The 24,844-nt window shown below is 38.8% G+C and overlaps 1 protein-coding gene and 1 long non-coding RNA gene across 3 annotated transcripts; one reads left to right on the forward strand and one right to left on the reverse strand.

Moving 5' to 3' along the window:
- Positions 1-1,631: 1,631 nt before the first annotated feature.
- zgc:92664 (uncharacterized protein LOC436695 homolog) lies at positions 1,632-16,399 on the forward strand. 2 transcript variants are annotated; one of them, XM_060935827.1, is made up of 6 exons: positions 1,632-1,906; positions 2,133-2,227; positions 4,697-4,798; positions 6,098-6,318; positions 6,424-6,528; positions 15,396-16,399. In XM_060935827.1, the coding sequence occupies exons 1-6, from the start codon at positions 1,886-1,888 to the stop codon at positions 15,458-15,460; spliced, it is 609 nt and encodes a 202-aa protein (XP_060791810.1). In that variant the 5' UTR covers positions 1,632-1,885; the 3' UTR covers positions 15,461-16,399. The 2 variants fall into 2 exon arrangements, with proteins under 2 accessions (XP_060791810.1, XP_060791821.1); XM_060935838.1 differs by lacking the exon at positions 4,697-4,798 and having other exon boundaries at positions 1,634-1,906.
- On the reverse strand, positions 14,292-23,992 carry LOC132895345 (uncharacterized). Its single transcript, XR_009655730.1, has 3 exons — positions 23,680-23,992; positions 19,852-19,962; positions 14,292-15,487 (listed from the first exon to the last, which is right to left on the reverse strand). It is a non-coding gene; the product is annotated as an uncharacterized LOC132895345 (long non-coding RNA).
- Between the last annotated feature and the right edge of the window lie 852 nt (positions 23,993-24,844).

Here is a 24,844-nt window from a genome sequence, read left to right on the forward strand (position 1 = left end):
TAGGAGACCAACTGGTCTGGGCAATACAATCACAGGCCCCAGAGTCCATGCGGCTGCACTGCTGCGGCATATTCTGTGATGCAAAATGGTTCACCAATCACCATACAGACAAACACACTACAGTGACTACACAGCTATCAAGAGCAATTACCAAGCACAAATGTTATGTCAAAGACACTCAAAGTTACACAGTAATGGCATCGGATTTTGACATCAGCCATCTCATCTCATCTCATTATCTCTAGCCGCTTTATCCTTCTACAGGGTCGCAGGCAAGCTGGAGCCCATCCCAGCTGACTGCGGGCGAAAGGCGGGGTACACCCTGGACAAGTCGCCAGGTCATCACAGGGCTGACACATAGACACAGACAACCATTCACACTCACATTCACACCTACAGTCAATTTAGAGTCACCAGTTAACCTAACCTGCATGTCTTTTGACTGTGGGGGAAACCGGAGCACCCGGAGGAAACCCACGCGGACACGGGGAGAACGTGCAAACTCCGCACAGAAGGGCCCTCGCCAGCCACAGGGCTCGAACCCGGACCTTCTTGCTGTGAGGCGACAGCGCTAACCACTACACCACCGTGCCGCCCCCATAGATCTTCGTTTTCCTTGTTAAATGTATACTTACATGGTACTTGGTTAATTAATTGCAACTCATTGAACCAAATGATAAGACATAACTTGGTTTAAAATTTGGTCTCCCAGTGAAGCTGGTTTGGCATTGACTAGGAGACCAAATCTGGCCACTGGGAGACCATTTGGTCTTAATAACTATGTTAAAAAATGCTCTGTGTACATGTGTATAGTGACAATAAAGGCATTCTATTCTATTCTATATGTAAGACTCCAGGCAGGCAAGCTGGAGCCTATCCCAGCTGACTACGGGCAAAAGGCGGGGTACACCCTGGACAAGTCGCCAGGTCATCACAGGGCTGACACATAGACACAGACAACCATTCACACCTACAGTCAATTTAGAGTCACCAGTTAACCTAACCTGCATGTCTTTGGACTGTGGGGGAAACCGGAGCACCCGGAGGAAACCCACGCGGACACGGGGAGAACGTGCAAACTCCGCACAGAAAGGCCCTCGCCGGCCACGGGGCTCGAACCCGGACCTTCTTGCTGTGAGGCGACAGCGCTAACCACTACACCACCGCGCCGCCCCCATAGATCTTCGTTTTCCTTGTTAAATGTATACTTACATGATACTTGGTTAATTAATTGCAACTCATTGAACCAAATGATAAGACATAACTTGGTTTAAAATTTGGTCTCCCAGTGAAGCTGGTTTGGCATTGACTAGGAGACCAAATCTGGCCACTGGGAGACCATTTGGTCTTAATAACTATGTTAAAAAATGCTCTGTGTACATGTGTATAGTGACAATAAAGGCATTCTATTCTATATGTAAGACTCCCATGCACTCATGTTGTTGTTGTTTTTTTGTGCTTTATTAATAAGATTCATTCGACATTGACTACATCTACCAAAAATGCGAGTCGGGTTCCTAGCTCACATCAGAAGAGCTGGGTCAAAGAACCGACTCGTTCACGAACGATCCATTGCGAGAAATAAATCTCATTTGCTGCGCTTTTTTAGCGCAATGTTGACAATCCTAAACAGCTGAAAAGACCTGACCAATGACGGCCTGCGACAGAAGTTTGACCAATGAGCATCAGCGAAAAGGAGCGGAACCTTTATGGCGCACTAATGGCATTATTTAGTTCAAAAATATTATTTTATTTAATGTAGGAGAAAAGTAATAACTGAGTGTTCGTTTCAGAAACATCGGTGGCGTTTAAAGTGAGCTAACAGGAAGCGCTGTTTCGCTGAATCTGTTAGCAACAATATCAGCTGGTGAGATCAGACGGAACAATGACCTCGGCATCAACAAAGGTAGTAACTACCGGCTAATCAGCGCTGGTTTAATGTAATGTTACTTACTGAATATCCGTATAATATTATCTTTGTATAGATCTGTTGTCAAAATGTCTGCTTGACAGATTTTCGCGTTCGAGCAAACCATATGCACTTTCTTGTTTAGCCTGATTTCTACTGATTATTCTAAGTGTAGAGCTATCAGAGCTGACTTTTCTGTATCCCTCCGTGTGTTTATCCACAGGTTGGCGAGATCTTCTCTGCAGCAGGAGCTGCTTTTACTAAACTAGGGGAGCTTACCATGCAGCTGCACCCGGTGGCGGACTCGAGTCCAGCAGGGTGAGTATTACTGAAGGTGGAGGCACTACTACTGCTGCTCCTACGCCTGTTTATTATTGTCAAGTGGTGATGAGTCACAAGAAAACCTGTTTCCTTGGAGACACGTGTCGTGTTCTTCCCTGTTTTATTAATGATGCATTCCTTGAGCACGGTTGTTTTACAGTATACACTACCGTTCAAAAGTTTGGGGTCACCCAGACAATTTTGTGTTTTCCATGAAAAGTCACACTTTTTTATTTACCACCATAAGTTGTAAAATGAATAGAAAATATAGTCAAGCCATTTTTCTGGCCATTTTGAGCATTTAATCGACCCCACAAATGTGATGCTCCAGAAACTCAATCTGCTCAAAGGAAGGTCAGTTTTATAGCTTCTCTAAAGAGCTCAACTGTTTTCAGCTGTGCTAACATGATTGTACAAGGGTTTTCTAATCATCCATTAGCCTTCTGAGGCAATGAGCAAACACACTGTACCATTAGAACACTGGAGCGAGAGTTGCTGGAAATGGGCCTCTATACACCTATGGAGATATTGCACCAAAAACCAGACATTTGCAGCTAGAATAGTCATTTACCACATTAGCAATGTATAGAGTGGATTTCTGATTAGTTTAAAGTGATCTTCATTGAAAAGAACAGTGCTTTTCTTTCAAAAATAAGGACATTTCAAAGTGACCCCAAACTTTTGAACGGTAGTGTACATTCTCGTTGACTTTGTAAAAGCTACCAGTAATTTATTTTGATTAGACTTCAAGTTTTTATTTCTCTTGAATTTTTCAAAGTCCATGCAAACCGCTAATCCAGTCTCTTATTATTACCCTGCTAAAAATCTTCGATAGGATTCCTATAGAACAAGTTCTAAAGGAATCCTGTAGAACTTTGGTGCCCAAGTTCTATAGGGGGAAAAAAGTCCTATAGGCACATTCTATTGAAAAAAAATACTATAGACCTGGTGCCCTATGTCTGGTTGGAGTCTCATCAGATCGCTCCTGTAGAGGATGGCCCCAGATGGACAATTGAAAGTCACACTTGAAAGACACTCTGGACACTTGCAGTAATGCTTTTGTGGTTGAGGACTACAGTTGGCTTGCTAACTTTAGGACTGCGGTTGTCATGAACAGTTTTGCACTCAGGTTTCCATCAGTGAAGAGTTTATAACATCAACAAAACTGACTTCATGTTAAAATCGTTAATGTTATAGTCATCTTGTCTGTTGTTGTCCAGGTGAGGATAGGTTCCCTTTTGAGTCTGGTTCCTCTCGAGGTTTCGTCCTAGTGTCGTCTGGGGGAGTTTTTCCTTGCCACCATCACCACAGGCTTGCTCATTGGGGATAGATTAGGGATAAAGTTGGCTCATGTCTTGGGTCATTCAGATTCTATAAAGCTGCTTTGGGACAATGTCTATTGTTAAAAGCGCTATACAAACTTGACTTGTACCCAGCAATTCCGCAGCTACTATTGCTACAGTTCTTTTGGCATTCTTCCATGCAAGCTGCACTGTTGATCAGTCCCTAAAATTTGTCACCTTGATATACACATACTAGTAAATACTTGCAGTATATTTTGGAGTGAAAATTATTAAGTATTTTAAGATGGGTCATTGTGCATCCTGCTAATGGATTTATACTCAATAGATGCAGTGGTTTATTTCCACTAAAATGCAGGTGGTGTGAAGTTTCAACTAGTACGAAATGTATACATTTAATAAATTACCATATTTTCCCAAAGAAAAATAAACCTACAACTGTAACTGATTTTTAGTTGTTTGTTGTTTTGCTTATTTTGATTTAATAACACATGTAATTTCATGATTTGTGCATCTCTTACATGTAAGCTCCTGTTTGTTAATAAATCCATATTGTATTTAACAATAATTCCTACTTCCTCCTCCAAATAATTCTGTTGATCAGGTGAGTTAAGCTGAAACCAATTGGCTGAGGCACTGAAATTTGACATGGTCATGACATTTTAGTCATACTTACGACCTAAAGTTCAAAAAGACAAATCGTACTGCATGCCAGCAAGCTGTATATGGTCTGGGGTCCTCTGGGCTCTCTCCAGTTCCTTTAGTATGGTTTACCCAACAGTGGTGCCACCACAGTCATATAAAGGAAATATTCTTGAGTAGACACAAAAACACCAAGCCAATATATAAATGATGTTCAAATATAGATTTCCTATAGAACTTGAGTTTTAACAGAAATTTTCTATCCTATAGAACACTGAGAAAAGCCTATAGAAACTTCTTGTTCTATAGGACACAATTCACAGTCTCCTATAGAACCATGCTGAAATTCTATAGAACACCAGAGTTCCTACAGAACTTATATAGGACATTTTTTGCAGGGTATTATTATGTCTGCATTTCTTTAAACTCTCAATGGTTTTGTGCAGACTTGGACCAATTTTAGTTAGCCTGAATTGTAGTCACACCATAGAGGCTGTCCCCTGGTTGCTGTCTCTCCTTGCAGAGCTAAATGGACGGACACAGAGATTGAGATGCTGCGGTCAGCTGTTAGGCGCTTTGGTGACGACTTGAACGCACTCAGCTCAGTCATCAAGAAGCGCACAGTGTAAGCAATCAGGTCTCTCTACTTTCCCTTACTTCCTATGCTGGGTCTGACCAGTCTTGTCTAGGATGTAGGCTGATATGTTAGTTGTAATATATGCAAAAGTTCTGCATGGAAATATGAGAGGAGATTTTTCTTGGAATTCGCATGTGCTTCACGAAAATTCAAGAGAAACAAAACAGATTGGCTGTATGATGGCATATTAGGGCCATTGTAGGTTAAAAAAAAATCTAGAGTTAAGGGAGGGGGTAATATAAGAAATAATCTCAGAAATTCTGAAATTAAACATGGAAATTTACAAGAAAAAACTAATTCTCTGCGATTATAAAGTAATAAATTTGTGAGGAAAAACATTCTGAGAGTAAAACATCACAAATTTACAAGGAAAAACTTGGGGAATTTTTTTTTTTTTTGTCAAGGAACCAGATCATTTCACTCAACGTCATCACACCACTGATGCCATGGATGAGCAGAGTGTTATAGAAAATGCAGTCTTTCCTTCTCGATCATGCAACGTAAAAGAATAAAGTAGATTTTCGACTACATTTCCTAGAATGCACTTGTTTCCAATGCATCATGATTGTTTCCAAGTTTGTTTTTCTCGTACATGTGGCTGCTTAATATTGCAATGACTACTTGTTTTGTCTCTCACAATCTTATGATTATAATCCGAGTTTGTTTGGGTTTTTTTTTTATCCCCCCCCCCCGGTAAATTTTCAACTTTAAATTCTGAGATTCTCATCTCATCTCATTATCTCTAGCCGCTTTATCCTTCTACAGGGTCGCAGGCAAGCTGGAGCCTATCCCAGCTGACTACGGGCGAAAGGCGGGGTACACCCTGGACAAGTCGCCAGGTCATCACAGGGCTGACACATAGACACAGACAACCATTCACACTCACATTCACACCTGCGGTCAATTTAGAGTCACCAGTTAACCTAACCTGCATGTCTTTGGACTGTGGGGGGAACCGGAGCACCCGGAGGAAACCCACGCGGACACTCCGCACAGAAAGGCCCTCGCCGGCCCCGGGGCTCGAACCCAGGACCTTCTTGCTGTGAGGCGACAGTGCTAACCACTACACCACCGTGCCGCCCCTAAATTCTGAGATTGGTTCTCAGAATATTACCCTTCTTCCTCAGCTTTTTTTTTTTAACCTACAATGGCCCTAATACGCTGTGTTTTTTTTTTTGTTTTTTTTTTTTTTTTTGCTTTATATTTGTAATCCAATATGGCCTTGGGCCAAAAAATGTAAGCTCGTTTATGACAAATTACAAATTTGTATGAACTTCCTATGATTAGGGCACAAATCAAGACAACAGTCAAGCGGAAGCTTTATGAAGACAGTGGAGTTCCTTTGTCTTCTGACTCGCCAAAGAAAAGTACCAAGAAGGTTCCGGTTGCCATGGCCCCCCCTCCACCACCCACAGTCATAGCTGTGCCAACATCTCAGGTCGTGGTGACAACAGGTTTACAGGGTCCTTCTACAGGCTCAGCTAGCATAAAGAAACCAAAAACAGCAGGTGAGCATCACCAGGCTACACACATTTTGGGAAATCACAATCTCTTCTCATTAATGACATACGTGTTATGATTATATTAATCAAAATTATTTGTATCTCTCATAGATGTTACTCTCAGTGCTCTGAATGATTCAGATGCGAACAGCGATCTTGTAGACATTGAGGGACTCGGTGACAGCTCTGCAACAAAAAAACTCAACTTTGATCAAGGTACAAAAATATAATACAAAAGTTGCTTTATGATGCAGGGAAGGAATAGTCAAATCAAGTTTATTTGTATATCGCTTTTAACAATAAACATTGTCGCAAAGCAACTTTACAGAATTTGAACGACTTAAAATAATGAGCTAATTTTATCCCTAATCTATCCCCAATGAGCAAGCCTATGGCGACGGTGGCAAGGAAAAACTCCCTCAGACGACATGAGGAAGAAACCTTGAGAGGAACCAGACTCAAAAGGGAACCCATCCTCATTTGGGCAACAACAGACAACATGACTATAACATTAACAGTTTTAACAAAGTCAGTTTCGTTGATGTTATAAACTCTCTTCATTGATGGAAACTTGAGTGCAAAACTGTTCATGACAAATGCAGTCCTAAAGTTAGCAAGCCAAGTGTAGTCCTCAGCCATAAAAGCATTATTGTAAGAATCCAGAGCGTCCTCCAGGTGTGACTTTCAACTGTCCACAAGGGGCTGTCCTCCACAGGAGCAATGCAATGAGACTCCAACCAGACATAGGGCACCAGGATGGATCAGGCAGGTCTGAGGAGCAGAAGAGGTCAGCATCTCGATTCCAGGACCGACATGCAACTCAGGGGGACAGATTTGGGGGGGGGAAGAGAGAGAGAGAGAGAGAAAAAAACAGGTTGTTAGGTATGCCCCATGTCACCTGAATAAGTAGGAACAGTATACATATTGCACTGAGTACAAGCAGGGACTCCAGCAAAACTAACTACAACAGCATAACTAAAAGGGAGAGCCAAAAGGTAACACAGGCATGAGGGAGCCCCGGGACATAAAGCAGCAGCCACTACACCGTCAACAAACTCAAGTGAGCAAGCGAGTGGGGGACTGACAGCATCCATACTGTACATCCCAGTTTACCAAAACACTCTGTCTGTCTGAGGACCCTCCAGAGCTACACCTTTACCTAATAAACACCATAGGCTTGACTAAACAGATACGTTTTCAGCCTAGACTTAAACGCTGAGACTGTCTGATTCCCGAACATTACTTGGAAGGCTGTTCCATAACTGTAGGGCTTTGTAAGAAAAGGTTCTGCCCCCTGATCTAGCCTTCACTATACGAGGTACCAGCAGATAGCCTGCACCTTTTGATCTAAGTAGGCATGGCAGGTCATAGAGGACCAGAAGTTCACTCAGGTACTGTGGTGCGAGACCTTTCAGTGCTTTAAAGGTCAACAGTAGTATTTTATAGTGGACCCAAGACAGAACCTTGTGGAACACCAAACTTTACCTCAGTATGTCTAGAAAACTCACCATTTACATCAACATACTGATAGCGATCAGTTAAGTAAGACCTGAGCCAGAAGAGGGCCGTTCCCTTAACTCCCACATTTTCTAGTCTATCCAGAAGAATGGAATGATCAGTGGTATCAAATGCTGCACTAAGGTCAAGCAACACAAGCAGCGAGACACAGCCCTGATCAGATGCCAACAGTAGGTCATTTACTACTTTAACCAGAGCTGTCTCTGTGCTATGATGAGGTCTAAATCCTGACTGATACATTTCATGGATGTTATTTCTATGTAAATATAAGCGTAACTGCTGTGCCACAGCTTTTTCAAGGATCTTGGCGATAAAGGGGAGGTTTGATATTTGCTGATAATTGGACAGCTGACAGGGATCAAGGTCAGTTTTTTTAATCAGGGGTTTGATAACTGCTAGTTTAAAGGATTTGGGTACATAGCCAATCGTAAGAGAAGAATTTATTATTTTTAGAAGCGGTTCAATTACTTCAGATATTATCTGTTTGAATAGACATGTAGGTAAGGGATCTAGTACACAAGTTGAGGCTTTTGATGCGGAGATTAATGAAAGTAATTCAATTTCTCTAAGGGGAGTAAAACATTCTAATTGCTGATCTGATAGTTACATTGTTAACTACAGGGTCACTTACATTGTCTAACCTTAAATTAGTAGTTTGAATTTTTTGTCGGATATTCTCAGTTTTGTCATTAAAAAAATTCATGAAGTCGTTGCTACTACATACTACAGGTGTGCATGTGTCTATAGTGGACTTATTCCTGGTTAATTTTGCTACAGTCTTAAATAGGAATCTAGGATTATTTTTATCTTCTATTAGGGAGGAGAGATATGTTGATCTAGCAGCACTAAGAGCTTTTCTGTACTTCAGGAAGCTCTCCTTCCATGCTAATTTGAATACTACCAATTTTGTTTCACACCATTTATGTTCCAACTTTCGAGTGGTCTGTTTTAAAGTGCGACTGCCGGGGGCGTCGTGGCTCAGGTGGCTAAGGCGCCATACCATAAATCCGGGGACCTGGGTTTGATTCCGACCCGAGGTCATTTCCCGATCCCTCCCCGTCTCTCTCTCCCGCTCATTTCCTGTCCTGTCTCTACACTGTCCTATCCAATAAAGGTGAAAAAAGTCCCAAAAAATATCTTTTAAAAAAAAAAAAAAGTGCGACTGCCATTATACCAGGGTGCTAATTTTTTGTCTCTGACCATATTCCATTTAAGAGGAGCTACATTATCTAAAGTACGACGGAACATTGACTCTAAGCATTCAGTTGCCTGATCAAGTTCTTTGGGGGCTGACAGTGACCCAGTCAAAGTTGATAACTCTGGGAGATCATTTATAAAGCTCTGTGCAGTAGTTGACATGAATGTACGTTTAATACAGTAGCGTGGTGAGGTGCATATATTATTATCCAGACATATTTTGAATGAGATGAGATAATGATGTGAGAACTTCAGACTGTGGAAGTATGACTATATTTTCTACGTTTAACCCAAATGTTAGTATTAGATTGAGGGTGTGACCACCATTATGGGTCAGTCCTATGATATTCTGATTAATTCCTACTTAATCTAAAATGGACACAAATGCTGTTTTCAAAGGGTCTTCTGGGTTATCGAAGTGAATATTAAAATCTCTGACAACTAAAGTTTTGTCTAAGGAAATAACCAGATCTGAGATAAAATCTGCAAATTCAGAAAGAAACTCAGAATATGGCCCCGGAGGCCTGTAAATAATAAGTAATGGAATTAACTGGGTAGACCTATTTTTCGAGGCTACATACATTATATTAGTATGAAGAACTTCAAATATATTAAATTTATAACTGGGTTTTTGTGTTACACCTAGATAATCATTATAAATAACCACGACGCCTCCTCCTCTACCAGTTAGACGAGGCTGGTGTATATAACTGTATCCAGGAGGACTAGCTTCATTTAATGCTATATATTCATTTGGCTTAATCCATGATTCAGTTAAACAAAGTACATTAAACTCCTGATCAGTAATGAGTTCATTAACCATTAGTGCTTTAGATGTACAGTGGTGCTTAAAAGTTTGTGAACCCTTTAGAATTTTCTATATTTCTGCATAAATATGACCTAAAACATCATCAGATTTTCACACAAGTCCTAAAAGTAGATAAAGAGAACCCGGTTAAACAAATGAGACAAAAATATTATACTTGGTCATTTATTTCTTGAGGAAAATGATCCAATATTACAGATCTGTGAGTGGCAAAAGTATATGAACCTTTGCTTTCAGTATCTGGTGTGACTCCCTTGTGCAGCAATAACTGCAACTAAACGTTTCCAGTAACTGTTGATCAGTCCTACACACCAGCTTGGAGGAATTTTAGCCCATTCCTCTGTACAGAACAGCTTCAACTCTGGGATGTTGGTGGGTTTCCTCACATGAACTGCTCACTTCAGGTCCTTCCACAACATTTCGATTGGATTAAGGTCAGGACTTTGACTTGGCCATTCCAAAACATTAACTTTATTCTTCTTTAACCATTCTTTGGTAGAACAACTTGTGTGCTTAGGGTCGTTGTCTTGCTGCGTGACCCACCTTCTCTTGAGATTCAGTTCATGGATAGATGTCCTGACATTTTCCTTTCGAATTCGCTGGTATAATTCAGAATTCATTGTTCCATCAATGATGGCAAGCCGTCCTGGCCCAGATGCAGCAAAACAGGCCCAAACCATAATACTACCACCACCATGTTTCACAGATGGGATAAGGTTCTTATGCTGGAATGCAGTGTTTTCCTTTCTCCAACCATAACGCTTCTCATTTAAACCAAAAAGTTCAATTTTGGTCTCATCCATCCACAAGACATTTTTCCAATAGCCTTCTGGCTTGTCCACATGATCTTTAGCAAACTGCAGACGAGCAGCAATGTTCTTTTTGGAGAGCAGTGGCTTTCTCCTTGCAACCCTGCCACGCACACTATTGTTGTTCAGTGTTCTCCTGATGGTGGACTCATGAACATTAACATTAGCCAATGTGAGGGAGGCCTTCAGTTGCTTAGAAGTTACCCTGGGGTCCTTTGTGACCTCGCCGACTATTACACGCCTTGCTCTTGGAGTGATCTTTGTTGGTCGACCACTCCTGAGGAGGGTAACAATGGTCTTGAATTTCCTCCATTTGTATACAATCTATCTGATTGTGGATTGGTGGAGTCCAAACTCTTTAGAGATGGTTTTGTAACCTTTTCCAGCCTGATGAGCATCAACAACGCTTTTTCTGAGGTCCTCAGAAATCTCCTTTGTTTGTGCCATGATACACTTCCACAAACATGTGTTGTGAAGATCAGACTTTGATAGATCCCTGCTCTTTAAATAAAACAGGGTGCCCACTCACACCTGATTGTCATCCCACTGATTGAAAACACCTGACTCTAATTTCACCTTCAAATTAACTGCTAATCCTAGAGGTTCACATACTTTTGCCACTCACAGATCTGTAATATTAGATCATTTTCCTCAATAAATAAATGACCAAGTACAATATTTTTGTCTCATTTGTTTAACTGGGTTCTCTTTATCTACTTTTAGGACTTGTGTGAAAATCTGATGATGTTTTAGGTTATATTTATGCAGAAATATAGAAAATTCTAAAGGGTTCACAAACTTTCAAGCACCACTGTAAGAGATCTAATATTTAATAGCCCCACCTTTTAGATCAAAGGTGCTGGCAGTGGCTGTACAGTCAGTATGATCTAATTTTATATTGATTAGGTTACTGGAACAAACTCTCTGAATATTTCTACTTATTTGTTGAGCTCAGGAAACAGACACAGTCTTGATGTAGTGGACCCTGATTGACGACTCTGTGCAGCTAGCAGACAGTCAGTTTAGCCTGTTCGTCTGCTCCCTGGCCTTGGCTCTGGATTGTCAGAAATTAACTAGGCCTGTTCTGAGACTATGACCTATGCTGCAGGAAATGAGAGCAGCACCTTCCCGAGTGGGATGGATACCGTCCCGCCCTAACAGGCCAGCATTGCCCTCAAAATTAGCCCAATTATCTATAAAGCCCACACTGTTTTCAGAGCACCACCTGGACAACCAGCAGTTCAGCAACCATAACCTGCTGTAAGCTACATCGCCATGCCGCATTGGGATGGGGCCAGAGCATACTACAGCATCGGACATCGCCTTCGCTAATTTAAACACCTCTACAAAGTTACTCTTAGTAACCTCAGACTGATGAAGGCGTATATCATTAGCTCCTGCATGGATAACTATCTTTGGAGAACTTGTGCTTGCCTAGGACCCTAAGATTACCTGCTATGTCCGGCACCCTGGCTCCCGGTATACACCTGACTAAAGCTGCTGGTGCCCCTAAAGGCTGAGCTAATTTCACGTGCCGTATGATGGAGTCCCCTATAACCAGAGCTCTTTCAGGTTTCGCAGTGGGTGCGTCACTAAGGAGAGCAAACCTGTTCGACATGTGACGCGGCGAGGAGTGGTACTCCCGTGGGTGAGCCTCAGCGGTAGCTTTGGCTCTACGCTTATGCCACCGAGTCGTCGCCCATTCGCCCCGCTGTAAGGGCTCTAATGCCGGAGTTGGAGGATTACTAACTCCACTTAGGGCATCCAGACTTTCCCCTACAGAAACTACACTGTTCTCATTCTCACTGACCTTCACTAAAGCCTGGATATGCACTTCTAACACTATAATCTTCTCCGTCAGAGAGCTAACTAATCTGCATTTATCACAAATAAAGCTATCACTAGCGACGGAGGAAGAATAACTAAACATCCTGCACTCAGCACACTGAACAGGCTGAAGGTGTGCCATGATGACGTTACCCTTAATTGAAGATCTGTTGATATTAAAGCAGATCCGATGTGGATGGCCTCCGCTTGTGGTCTTTACGCAGGAGGAGGGAAAAAAAATAAAAAGCTTCCGGGCTTGGCATTCTTCCGAAAAAAGAGAGAGAAGAAAAAAAATGGAAAAAGGAAAGCGAAAGTACAATAAAAAAATGAAGAGGATACTGGAAAATTATTTGTAGAAAAAAGATTAGTAATTAACACCAACACTCGCGGAAAAAAGACTTGTCGCAAACAACTCAGGAACCAGGAGGTGCGTAGCACCTATATTTTTTTTATATGGGTCTGTCTCAGAAACTGGGTACTGTGGGGGTACCCCACTATATATACTGTCAAACTATACGATTTTGAATGGTGATGTTGGTTTGAATTTGAAATAAAACGATGAAAGAAATAATACAGATAAAACTAAATCTTTGATGTGAATATTCAGAATTTGGCAAAAATTATGCAAATTTGTGGAAAAATGGCGGCTTGATCTGGGACATGATACATGGTTGACTACATCGCATTCCCTTAAGCTTGTAGTCCACTGAAAAGTCTACAGTTATCACTAATTGTATTTTAAGTTGTAACTTTATACACCTAAGGATTGGTGCGCTCACAGAATAATCATAACCGTAATAAAACTTCATGCAAAATATTTGATCACCGTTGTAACTCCATTTTCCGCAGACCCAAAACCAATACGATCGTGTGTTTTGATCTAAACGGAAAGCCTCAGGGTCAAGGTCACTACCTCACCAAAAGTAGTAACTTAAAATCACTACACCATTATAAAAATTGTTATAAATCTGCAATTTTGTTTTTTAAAATGAAAGCTGAAAGTTAGGTATAGAATGTTTCTTACAGAACATGTTACAATGGTAGCTGGTCTTGTATGAATTTCTGACCTATAAAATGAGTTGTGGACTATTTCTTTTACCGTAGCATGTTTTGTGCAGGGGGAAGGTCGCACATTAACAATTTGCATGTGTAGAATGGAATTTTCCATTCCAACAGTTAGTTGATCATGCTTCCATTTGCGGTCTTTCTGTTACGCGAGTGATCTGTTCGGATGTTATCACTGAAAAGGTGAGTTTTGACAGTTTTGTTTTCGTCTTGCAGTATAAGGCAATAGAATGTTTCTTTTTCATCTTATTTTCATATTTTGTAGTGTTGGCATATTTTTGGCCAATGTTTTGCAACCATGGTCAATTTAGATCGAACTTTTGATAGACTCTACGGCCAGTCATTTTGCCCCGCCTTGCGCTCCGTCCGGTGTGGTAGTGATGTCCCGTCGCTCGCGCGCCGCAGCAGAGACCTGCGTGACCTTCAGCCGGTACAGTCGCTGTTCTTTTACCACCGCCGTTATTCTCATCTTTCCGGTGTGTTCTTGATTTTTCCATTGTGTCCTATTTTGCCATATCAAATACCCAAAATGTATCATATTATTCATATTTAAGTGAATAATCAATTCAGTCATCATAACTTGGCATTTTTAACCCAAGCAATCAAAAAGAGAGAAGTTATTCAATATTTTCACTCATCTGTGAAGGAGGGGCTTTAATTCTTCATGATGTAGTTTTATATGTACATCAATTTTACAAAAACATATTGTAATCAAAAATTCCACAGTGGAGGCCAGATAAAGCAAGATACTATCTTTATTCTTATTAAACATGACAAAAGAAACATTGAGTGTTAGGTAAATGCAAAAAAAGTCAAATTAAATTTATTTTTTGACCATAATGTCCCAAATGAGAGACCAGTTTCTGAGATGGACTATCTATCGATCGATCGATCCCTAAATTTCTGAAGGTCCTGCTCGATAAAATTCCTTGCTTACTAAGCCACTAACATAACTGAATGCAATCAGTTACCATTTCATGTTAAGCCATTATTGATTTGTTCATGTTCAGGAACAGAAATAAGACCAATTGTTTTGAAGCAGGCTTTTTTGGTTTTGTTTTATGCATCACACTTCACATCTCTTAACTAATGCCACAGACTCCAAACAGATGAGACACATCAGTTTTGAACTTGTGTTAGGAGAATAAACACATACTTCCATCTATTCACTAATCAGACCATGGAGGGGAGGAATCAGTGAAAGTCTGTGAAATGTTTCTTGATGAGCCTTCAGTCCAGTTCTTGGTTTGATCCACTGAACTACTTTGCTGGGTCTGCATCCATACTGTAGTCTTCCAAGTTCAATGGTTCCCAAACCTTTTGCAGCCAGTGACCCCTTAAACTGTAAAATAAATTCCATGGACCCTCCCTCAAGCTTGGAGGAATGGATTTATTCCATGACCTTTTTTTTTTTTTTTAAATCAATTTTTTGAGCAAGAGAGCTTTCTATTCCTGAAACTTCCAGATTCAAATCCTGGTTGACTTGGTGCTTGGGCCACTAAACATAACTTTAATAATGTAGGGTTGTGACTTGCACCACTGTAACAGAATGGAAATTATAAATAAAACCACGGATGTTGGGCTGTCCCTCGACCCCATGTTGAGAACCACTGCTCAAGACAATGCTAGGTCTAAAGAATATAATGGAATAAAAAGACAAAATACACTTGTTTTGGATATTTTGAACATTCACCTTTACAGGTCTTACAGATGTCACTCATGTAATGTCAATGCAATTAGACTTGATAACAATGGCACCTTCAATCTGAGTGAGTGTGTTGTTGGCCATGTTCATTGAAACGAATGTTAAGAATCTTTTCTTCCACGTTTTTATCTTACAGAAAGTCTGAATCTTGACTCAAGTCTCATCATGAACTCCAGTGACCTGCCTCTCCTGTCCCGTTGAACCTGGCTCTCTGCTCACAACCATAAACTATAAAAGAAAGAAGAAAAAAAATGAAGTTACATCAGACTGGGCCAAACCTTCACAAGACATGGCCTAGTCCATGAACCAGTCTCTTTGGTTTCTACCATATAGATGAATTTAAAAACCATTATAGTCTTCATGCAAGGTCAAATTTGTAAGGCAGATGGACTGCTTGTTTCATTTTATATTCATTATTTTGGTCCATTCAAAAATTGTCTAAGACAGGTCAGCAATGTCTTAAAAATTCAGTCATATGACATCAATGCTTAGATCAATTGTCTCTGATAAATTCATTTTAAATAATTTATGTTGGTCTGAAGATACACGCATTAATTTGTTATATTGGGAATCTATTCCCCTGTCAAGTGTCTGGGAATACAAGAAGATGCCATTTTCCTGTACTGTTTGTCCTGGTGTCAGCTTATATAAGCAAGTTCTAACTCGAGTTTGTCCATTATGTCAGACAGATAGAAATCTGCATGCATTCTGTACATGACTGAGTGCAACACAACACTTGTTTACTCTTTGCTTGATCACTTGTTTCCATAAGGTCACCACTGCATGTTTCAAAGGACCAATACAAACTGAAATAACTATTTGTAAAAGTTGAATTTTAAAAATGTTATTCACTTTTTGGGGGGGATGGTCTAACCTTTTCTCACAGGGGACTCTGTCAGTAATTTAGTTTCTGCTAAATTATACATGAGCAATTTAACATCATGTCAAGCCTATTTATCCCTGAACAGATATTCTGTGACAGTTTTAAACACTGGTCTGGTGTAAAACATTGTTTGTTTTAAACTTGGCAATATACAAGTATTTGCATCAAGTCATTTAAAGGAAGGGGGGCTCTCCACCTTCTCTAGAGAAGCCAGTGGGGAACTTTAATAAACTTCCTATGTATTTTTGTGGCTTGAATTACAGTGTGTTCTAAATTATATTTGATTTTGGTAAGCCCAAATGCAAGAGTATTTACAAACGACTTTAATTCTCTTCTAACCACCTTTATATCCAAGAAATGGTCTTTATTGAAAAAATAGAATTCTCAATTTTGGGAACCAGAAATTATGAAAAGCAGTGCAGATCAAGATAACGTGCAGTACTTTATTTATATATGCCCAGAATTCTAATTCCAGCTATGAGTGCCACTGATAACCCAATAAAATAAACCAGCAACTACAGTCCTTGCTAAATGCAGCTGTGTGACAAACGTTGAATGACCGACAACAAAGTTCTCTAAACACTCTCTGGGTTTAAAATATCAGTTCTACAGAAACATGCTGGTTCTGTATAAACACGCTTATTCTGAAATGGCTACACAAAGATATGGCTTATACATACAAAGAAATGGACAACATTTCAAAATCTCTTAATTTTCCATGAAAATCCATTTTTCCCATGGAATTCACATTGTGTGTGAGTGGAGAGAGAATAAAATTAAAACAATGATTTATTACAAGTGCAAATGTAGACAAGTAATCATGTCTAATTATTAATTGCTAGTATCTACATGATTGTGTGTATATATAGATATTTTATATATATATATATATATATATATATATATACACACACACAGGTGAAAATGCCTTCAAAGACATACATTTGTTCTGTTGATCTGCATTCTAGAGAGATGAAGAGTGTGTGTGTCTGACGGGAGCAGCACAAAACATACTGGCAACCCAGGGAGAGGGCAGCTGCCAATATTGATGTGCTGCTAATGTCAGGCACACAGAAACAAAGCTGTCGTCATGAGTGTGTGGTCTGGAGAAGGAACAGAGAGATGCACAAAGAATTTGTTACTTGTACCACTCAATTTATAAAAATAAAAAAAATAAATAAATAAAAAAGTACAAGGAAACACACACTGGAATAAATATCATCCATCACAGATTTTCTAGAATACTGCATTTCCTTTCGAGAAAGATTCAAGATGATCTGTGTGTTGAGTTACACAATCATTAAATCATCCTGTGTTTTTTTTTTAGCAAAATACAATTTGCTCTGGTCACAACACCAGCGCAACTTTGGTTTGATGTGATAACAGCCTGATCTCTATAATGCCCTGCAGTACTTAGAATATCAAGCCACTGATGTAGCCAATATTAAGAAAAGTTGCACAGTGATGAATCCGTGCAGGCGGTGAAGAATATGTAAATGTTGTTAGCTGCAGAATCACCAGTGTTCCCAGTAACAGCACACAATGATCTGGAGATCAATCTGGGAACCTACAAACCATGATGTGCTGCTACAGAGCTCTCTGGCTTGCTCATGAAGATCGAGGGAGATGCTGACACTCCTTAAAAGCATCCAGAAAAAAGTGGACCTTATTTCAAGAAAGGACAGCCTATATTAATCAGCATCCCTGCTTATTTTTGTTTCTTTATCTGAACCATTACAAATCAAGCTCCACTGTGAAACTGAGAGGTGGAGTTCTTAAACATATCTGCTTTATGCTTATTAAAATAATAAGCATTTAATATGAAATGGACAACTCCAATAGTGTTACACTAGATCATATAAAATACCATCATATAAAAGGCTAAATATTTTCATGACACACTAATAACAGAGGTTTAAACTGAACAAGTGTCTTAAAAAGTGCATAGTCAAAGTGGATGATGAAAATGAAAAACAAAATGGTGGATATGAAGGGCAGAACAAGAAAAATGTCTAACATTTTAATTGACTACAAAACAGTATCTAATCAAAGAAAACAAGAATAGAAGAGCAAATACCTAAAAAAATGCAATTTTAATTGCGGCTGGGCAATATGACCATATTGAAATCGTGATATTCCACAATGCACTTTTCTGAGCAATCACATTTTTTAGACATTAAATAAGTATCAAGCTCAGTTTTGATACTTATTACTTAACTCAGTTTACCATTTTTAAACAAACACTTCTCATTTGCTGGCAATTAGCAAACCTAAATATGTGATAATGATATACATTTTGCACTGAAGAAACATTTTCAAGCATCATGTGTCATTTTGCCCACCATTTATTTTAATCATAATTTACTTTCTTAATTTATTTCTCTAGTACTATTCACACTTTATGAAATTAACATCTGATATAATCACCACAAGGGTGACATTTTTAAATACATAAAATGTAATGTAATGTAATATATAATGGACTTCACTAAAGAAATAGCAAAAGTGTTAAATAATGCAAAATATAAAAACACTACACAGAGGGGAAGTTCTAAGATTTAAATCCATATTGGAAAAAAAGAAAGAAATTTAGACATATTTAATAGGAGATAGTGAATTGTGGAAAATGAAAGTAATTAAATATCAAGTGATTTTTTCCACATTTTGAAAGTGCTATAGAGAGGCTGAGGTGTAAAGACTAAGTACAAAATAAGAGCAAAGAAAAAGTAAATTATACAAGAAAATCCCAAAGGTATGACCTTGACAGTGAATCAGGCAAACCTAACAGATACTCATCTTCTGAATAATACACATTTCTGAATGACTGGATAATCAGAATTAATTACTGAAATGACAAATAATATAGAATAACTGTGCTTTTGTAAAATTGAAACAAAATGTTAGCATAAAAAGATGATCCTGCCACAAAAAATTAACACATACACACCTACACCCAAACTCTGCAATAGCTTAATTAAAGGGGAAAATCATAATTTTCCCATAAAATGTTTCCTTTAATTTATTCTAAACTCATGACTAAGGATCAGATGAAATATGACTGAAGTTACACTTGCTACTGCTGGTAATTTAGTGTGTTTAAAAACATTTTAAATACTGTCAATATATCAAAATCTAGTGAAACCAAACCTTCTTTGTATTTTTATTTAAATATTAGGACTTTATTTATTGGTTTCAGGGATAAAATAGAAAAGTAATATTTAAAAACAAAAATGCTTTTGAAATTTTAACTAACTACACATTGGTTACAGCATTAACTAAAAGATTATAGACTGACGCCTAAAGTTATACCTGATTTATTAAAAAATAAATTAATTAAAAGCCTATTTGCAGTCTCAATCAAACGATCACGTCAGCACAGCTGAAGAAGGCATTCATTTTTGTCTACTTCTGCCAGCTGTTCACCGAGAGAAAGAGCAAACAACAAAAAGCACAAGAAATAGGAGATCAGGAGGCAATAGGAAGGAAGGAGAGAGAGAGAGAGAGAGAGAGAGAGAGAGAGAAATTGAGACATTGCAAAAAGGTGCGGTGTGTGTGAGAGAGAGCAAACGCGAGAGAGAGAGAGAGAGAGAGAGAGAGAGAGAGCGCAAGCCTACACTCACACACCCTGGCCTAACTTTTTCTTACCCATTCAAACCAGGGGCCATTTTGGTTAAGCTTTGAAGCAGACACAGAAAAGAAACTAACGTACCCTCGGCCCTTTTTCTTCACCCTCTCGAGCAACAGAGGAGAGGTGAAGGTGGCTGATAATCCCAAAAGGAACTCACTGAACACCAATCGTCCTCTGAAGTCAATTCTGCACCTAGAGGGGAAAAAATACTTCAAATTAATTACTTTAAAATAAGTTTAACATGTTTTAGTTTTGAAAAAAGCAAAACAATGATTTTAAAATAGTACTAACTATCTTTCTTAAAATTAGGTAAAAGACACCAGGGAAGGGCTGTAACATGCAAATATGTAAATTCTTTAAAAATAAACAACAAAACAGCTACTAAAAGACCAAAATCCATTAAAACAAATTTGTGGAAAAAGATTTAAAAAAGAAAAAAAAATCCTCACATACACTTATCAATTGGCATTCTAAGTCTTAATTTGAGATCAAAAATACACCCACTCGTCTAAGATTGGGACTCCCAGTCCAGGCTGGGGGTTCCAGGAGTAAAATAAGTGCCTAAAGCTTTTGTCCCCCACCACCTATTTTCAGCCCCTAAACCCTTTTTCTCTCCCTATTCCCTTCCAGACCAGCAGTCCATGCAGTGTGCAGCCTCTGCTTAGCTGTAGCTAGTGAGGCTGCCTGAGGAACTTGGTAGGCATAAAAAGCAGGGGTTGTAGCCTTTTTCCCGGGGCATCACTTTCTACAATTAAAATGAACATTTTTGGGGGACTGGAAAAATCCAAAAAAAAATCAGTATGTCACCCTGGGGTCTCTTTCAAAGGGTGTAAAATTTGGGGACTGTTGCTTTAACTGTTTCCAGGCAAAAAATTAATTTGTGGGACTTCGTGTGTGGAGCGCGCCAGTGCTAGCAGCTCTCGCTTGCTTGATTTCTTGTACCCATGCCAAAGCATTCACACAGCCAGCAGAGAGAAAAGGAGGGAGGGGGGAACAAAAGAGGGAGCAGGCTCGACTGCAGAAACACAGGGAAAGAAGGAAATGAAACAAGAAATAGTGTGTTTGTGGTGATTTTTTTTTTTTTGCCATGATGCAGGAAAACTTTTACTATAATCTCTAAAGTCTCACAAGTGTCTTAGAAAAACATTCATTTTTGGCCTTGATGCATTTGAGTCTAAATGATGAAAAAACATTAAAAACAAGTGCAACCAGGGTCAGACAAACTAAATACTAATAACCTGAAAATATCAAACTTTTTATTATTTTAATGCTGTTTTCATAGCTTCAGCACAACATGGAGCTTGGCTGTGTGTACCGGCACTGTGGGATGTGCATAGGTACAAAAAGTGGAGAAAATGTTGATCTGGTTCCACAGATAGCTTTACTGAGAAAGACAACTGGGCTTGAACAGTTGCACACGTGCGCACACGCGCGCGCGCACGCACACACACACAGCTAGACAAGACAAAGACCTCTGCAAATGATACATGACCAAAAAGCAAAAGCCAAAAGAAATCAAAGTCACAATCTCACTTGGTGAAAAAGTGTCTCAAACAGGCCTGTAAAATGTAATCACTACTTATAAGATCAACACACAACAGGATTCAGCAATTCAAAATAATTACCAACACACACCACATGCTGGTTTAAACATGACTTTAGGTTTTTCCCCTAACAGTCATATTGGATGAAAGCTACATGTTTATTTAAAAAAAAAATCCAGTCTATGAAAATATGAATATTAAACAAAATTATGAACATATGCTGCAATGCTGGTTAAAATTTTCAAACACAAATAATCTACTTTCTTACACTTCATGCATCATCTCATTCTGCTCAAAGCATGTCCTCACTAAGCCTCACTAACCACACACAAAAACAGGAAGACTAAAAACAGTCCAGAGAAGGAACAGCATCAGGCCCAGGGCCTAACATGAGAGACATGGTTAAAAATTAAACATGATCAATTCAAGCAAAATGAAGCACATCATACGGATGCAAATAACGACCCTGAAATCCCAGGCAAAATTTCATGAATTATAAAATGACTACATTTTATCGCCTAAAATTTGAACAGGCCAAGAGGGAAAAAGAAAAGGGGAAAAAAAAAAGTTTCACTGTATCATTACATGTCATGCAATCATACTAATTAATTACTGTGCTAAATTCTGGTAGTGATGGAGCAGGAACCTAAATTTCATATAGCACTCAATTTCCTTTTCACAGAACAACAGTTTATATTAAACTTAAATATTAATATACTGCCCATACACTTGCATAAAAAACAAATATTAAAATCAAATTAATTACAATGCATTAAATGTAGTGCAGGACTTTGAATGTAACAGAACAGTTTGAGACAAAAATATGGGGAAGCAAATATTGAAAGCATGAGTCCTGGCCACAAAACTTCACAACTTATGGAGTGCACTCAGTCCAAAGATATTAAAATCCTAGGTAATATTCTCACTAGACAAAGGAGTTAATCAGTAATGCACTTCTCCAAAATCAGCACCAGAATGCCACACTGTTGACAAAGTAGCAACCAAGACCAAGTATACTCACTATGTGTTCTCCTGATCCCCCTCCCAAAGTCAACAACCTGCTGAAAATCTACCATCAGTCCTATGCTTCTTCACATTGCGCACGCGCACACACACACCCCATCACACTGTATAAACCATATTTCAAATGACATTTTCATCCCCTTACTGTATGTTGTTTGATTTAATGCCTCTCCTGCTCATATATCTGTATGATCCCTTATGAAACACCACGAAATTATACCCGTCATGCACTGATGTAAGCAAATGATTATCAATGTGACAATAAAAACATTAAAAAAAAAAACCCACAGGAGCTAAATATATATAGTTTATATACCTATTAATTAGCACATTATCTGATAATGTGATGGTGGGTGCGTCTATAAAACCACGTATGTATTAGTCTTTATAATAGGTTATACATACATTATTAATATATATTAGTCAGATAAGAAAAAAAAGACGAATTTCCGAGTAACTGGCTCAGAGCCATGTAGACTAGCTTACAGTGATCGAGTCTTTGCACAAGTAGCTTGTGAAAAAAGGGGGGAAAAACCTTACACACACAGACTCAACGAAAACTACAAAATTTTATGTAGAAGTTTGAACTCGAGAAAATTTACTGCAGTGTACAAAATGAACACAATGTCACTGGACAGCTCAAAGTTATACTGTCATTACCCAAAATAACACTGTGTAGAGTTATAAGACTTCTGGCTAATCATAGAAACAGAAATCTGAACAGGGAGTGTCTCATGAGGCGAAAAGAAAATCGAATTTCGTTGAATTATCGTGACACCAGAGGAATAAACAACACTAATTATGAGCTGTGGATTTCTGTTAATCACAACAGACACCTACTAACGTTTAGTTTAAAACATGGGGGGACACAGGTGCTATTGTTAAACTAGTGGAGCAACTGGACAGCTCTGGTGAAGGAAACTCCTACAGTGAAAAACGACAAGCACCGTGTGTGTGTGTGTGTGTGTGTCTGTCTCTCTCTCTCTTTCACACACACACAGAGCTCCCTAACAGGTTACTCATTAGCTTAACCAGAAACCAAAGCAGAAGCCGATTATACTTAGCTTTCTAACTCTACCCTTTTACCCAACTTGTTAGCAAAACTATACATCTATTTCAAAAATCAACACGATTAATTTTGAATCAAAAATGTGCTAGAAATTACCAAGTGACCTGAAGGAGACTTTCATAGCAGGACTCAGAAAACTAACCCGAGTAACCTATTAACTACAGAAGTAATAAACAGACGAAATACATAAAAGTATTTTGAGAGGGAACGAAAAAAGTTAATAAACAGACAATAAAAATGCCTTGCTTCAGAGACTGCAAAATATCCATTTACCTTTTTCTCCCTTTAATCTTGTCCTTGGAGTCAATATAATCACTGCAAAGTGTAAAATAATGACCGATGAGAAGATTAAAAAATAAAAATAAAAAAGCGCAAAATCACAATTTTAGGTATAACAAGAGTTCCATTCACTCGGGCTCTGTAGTTTGAAAATGGCGCCAAGGCTTCACCGCAGCACCTCTACACTGTGATGACACGAGGCACAGAGGAAAAAAAAATAAATAAAAAATTTTCCTCGACAATTTTTTTTTATTTCGACGCCTCACTGAGTTGTATTTTCGCTAGCCTTTACAAAACCAGGCAGCTTGTACGCAAATATTCGCTTTATGAATTTTTAAATATTTTTTGTTAATATTTTTTTAACGGTCAGCGATTATTTTTGCCGCGGTGCAGGTCGGGAAATGGCCTGCCTGGTTTTGTTTTGAATTTCCAAACGAGAAAGAGCGGATGTTCCATATGTCGCCCACTGTTGGACAACATGGCGTCCTGCAGGCGAGCTTCATTTAGTCCATGACATGCAGGCAGCTTGATATCAGGATAGTTTTAGATAAATCACTGAATGCCATGGTTTATACCAACACTTTCTGGATATCAAAGTTCCTCAATAGATTATATCTTATTTTGAAATTTAAAACATGCGTTTCATGCTTTAACAAGGTTTTAGCTTATCAGTGATAGGATAGGATATAGACTTGAGAAATATGAAAATTAGTTTTTCAGAGAAACTTGGAGCATTAACGGTATGGACCTTTAGAAACGACACTGACTGGCTTTTCCATTTATGCAGCCTTTCTGTTAATCACTAATGGGGCTATAGTCCAGGAGCTTTTCTTTTATTCCAGGACAAATAAACCAGTGTATATATATATATATATATATATATATATATATATATATATATATATATATATATATATATATATATATAAATTTTTCTTTTCTTTTTTTTGTGTGTAAGCAAGCTGTGGGTGTTACTGTCCATTCCATTTTTGAAAACAGTGATGGTGGGAGGCACTGCATGTGGTTTTTCATGTTCCCTACCTCTGTGTTCAGAGCAGGGACCCAGCTGTGGACCTGTATGGAATACAGCACAGTTTAGTGATTTCCCTGCTCTATTACACTCGCCTCAACTTATTAGCTCATTAGTAGGCTTGGAGTG

This window comes from Neoarius graeffei, chromosome 1, assembly GCF_027579695.1.
Source record: "Neoarius graeffei isolate fNeoGra1 chromosome 1, fNeoGra1.pri, whole genome shotgun sequence".
NCBI lineage: Eukaryota > Metazoa > Chordata > Actinopteri > Siluriformes > Ariidae > Neoarius > Neoarius graeffei.

What these genes read in the sequence shown, in the direction of transcription:
- zgc:92664 (XM_060935827.1), top strand. Translation starts at nt 1,886, where the DNA reads ATGACCTCGGCATCAACAAAG. An exon ending in AAAGAAACCAAAAACAGCAG is followed by an intron (nt 6,319 to 6,423) that starts GTGAGCATCACC and finishes TATCTCTCATAG; the next exon opens with ATGTTACTCTCAGTGCTCTG. An exon ending in AAAACTCAACTTTGATCAAG is followed by an intron (nt 6,529 to 15,395) that starts GTACAAAAATAT and finishes TTTATCTTACAG; the next exon opens with AAAGTCTGAATCTTGACTCA.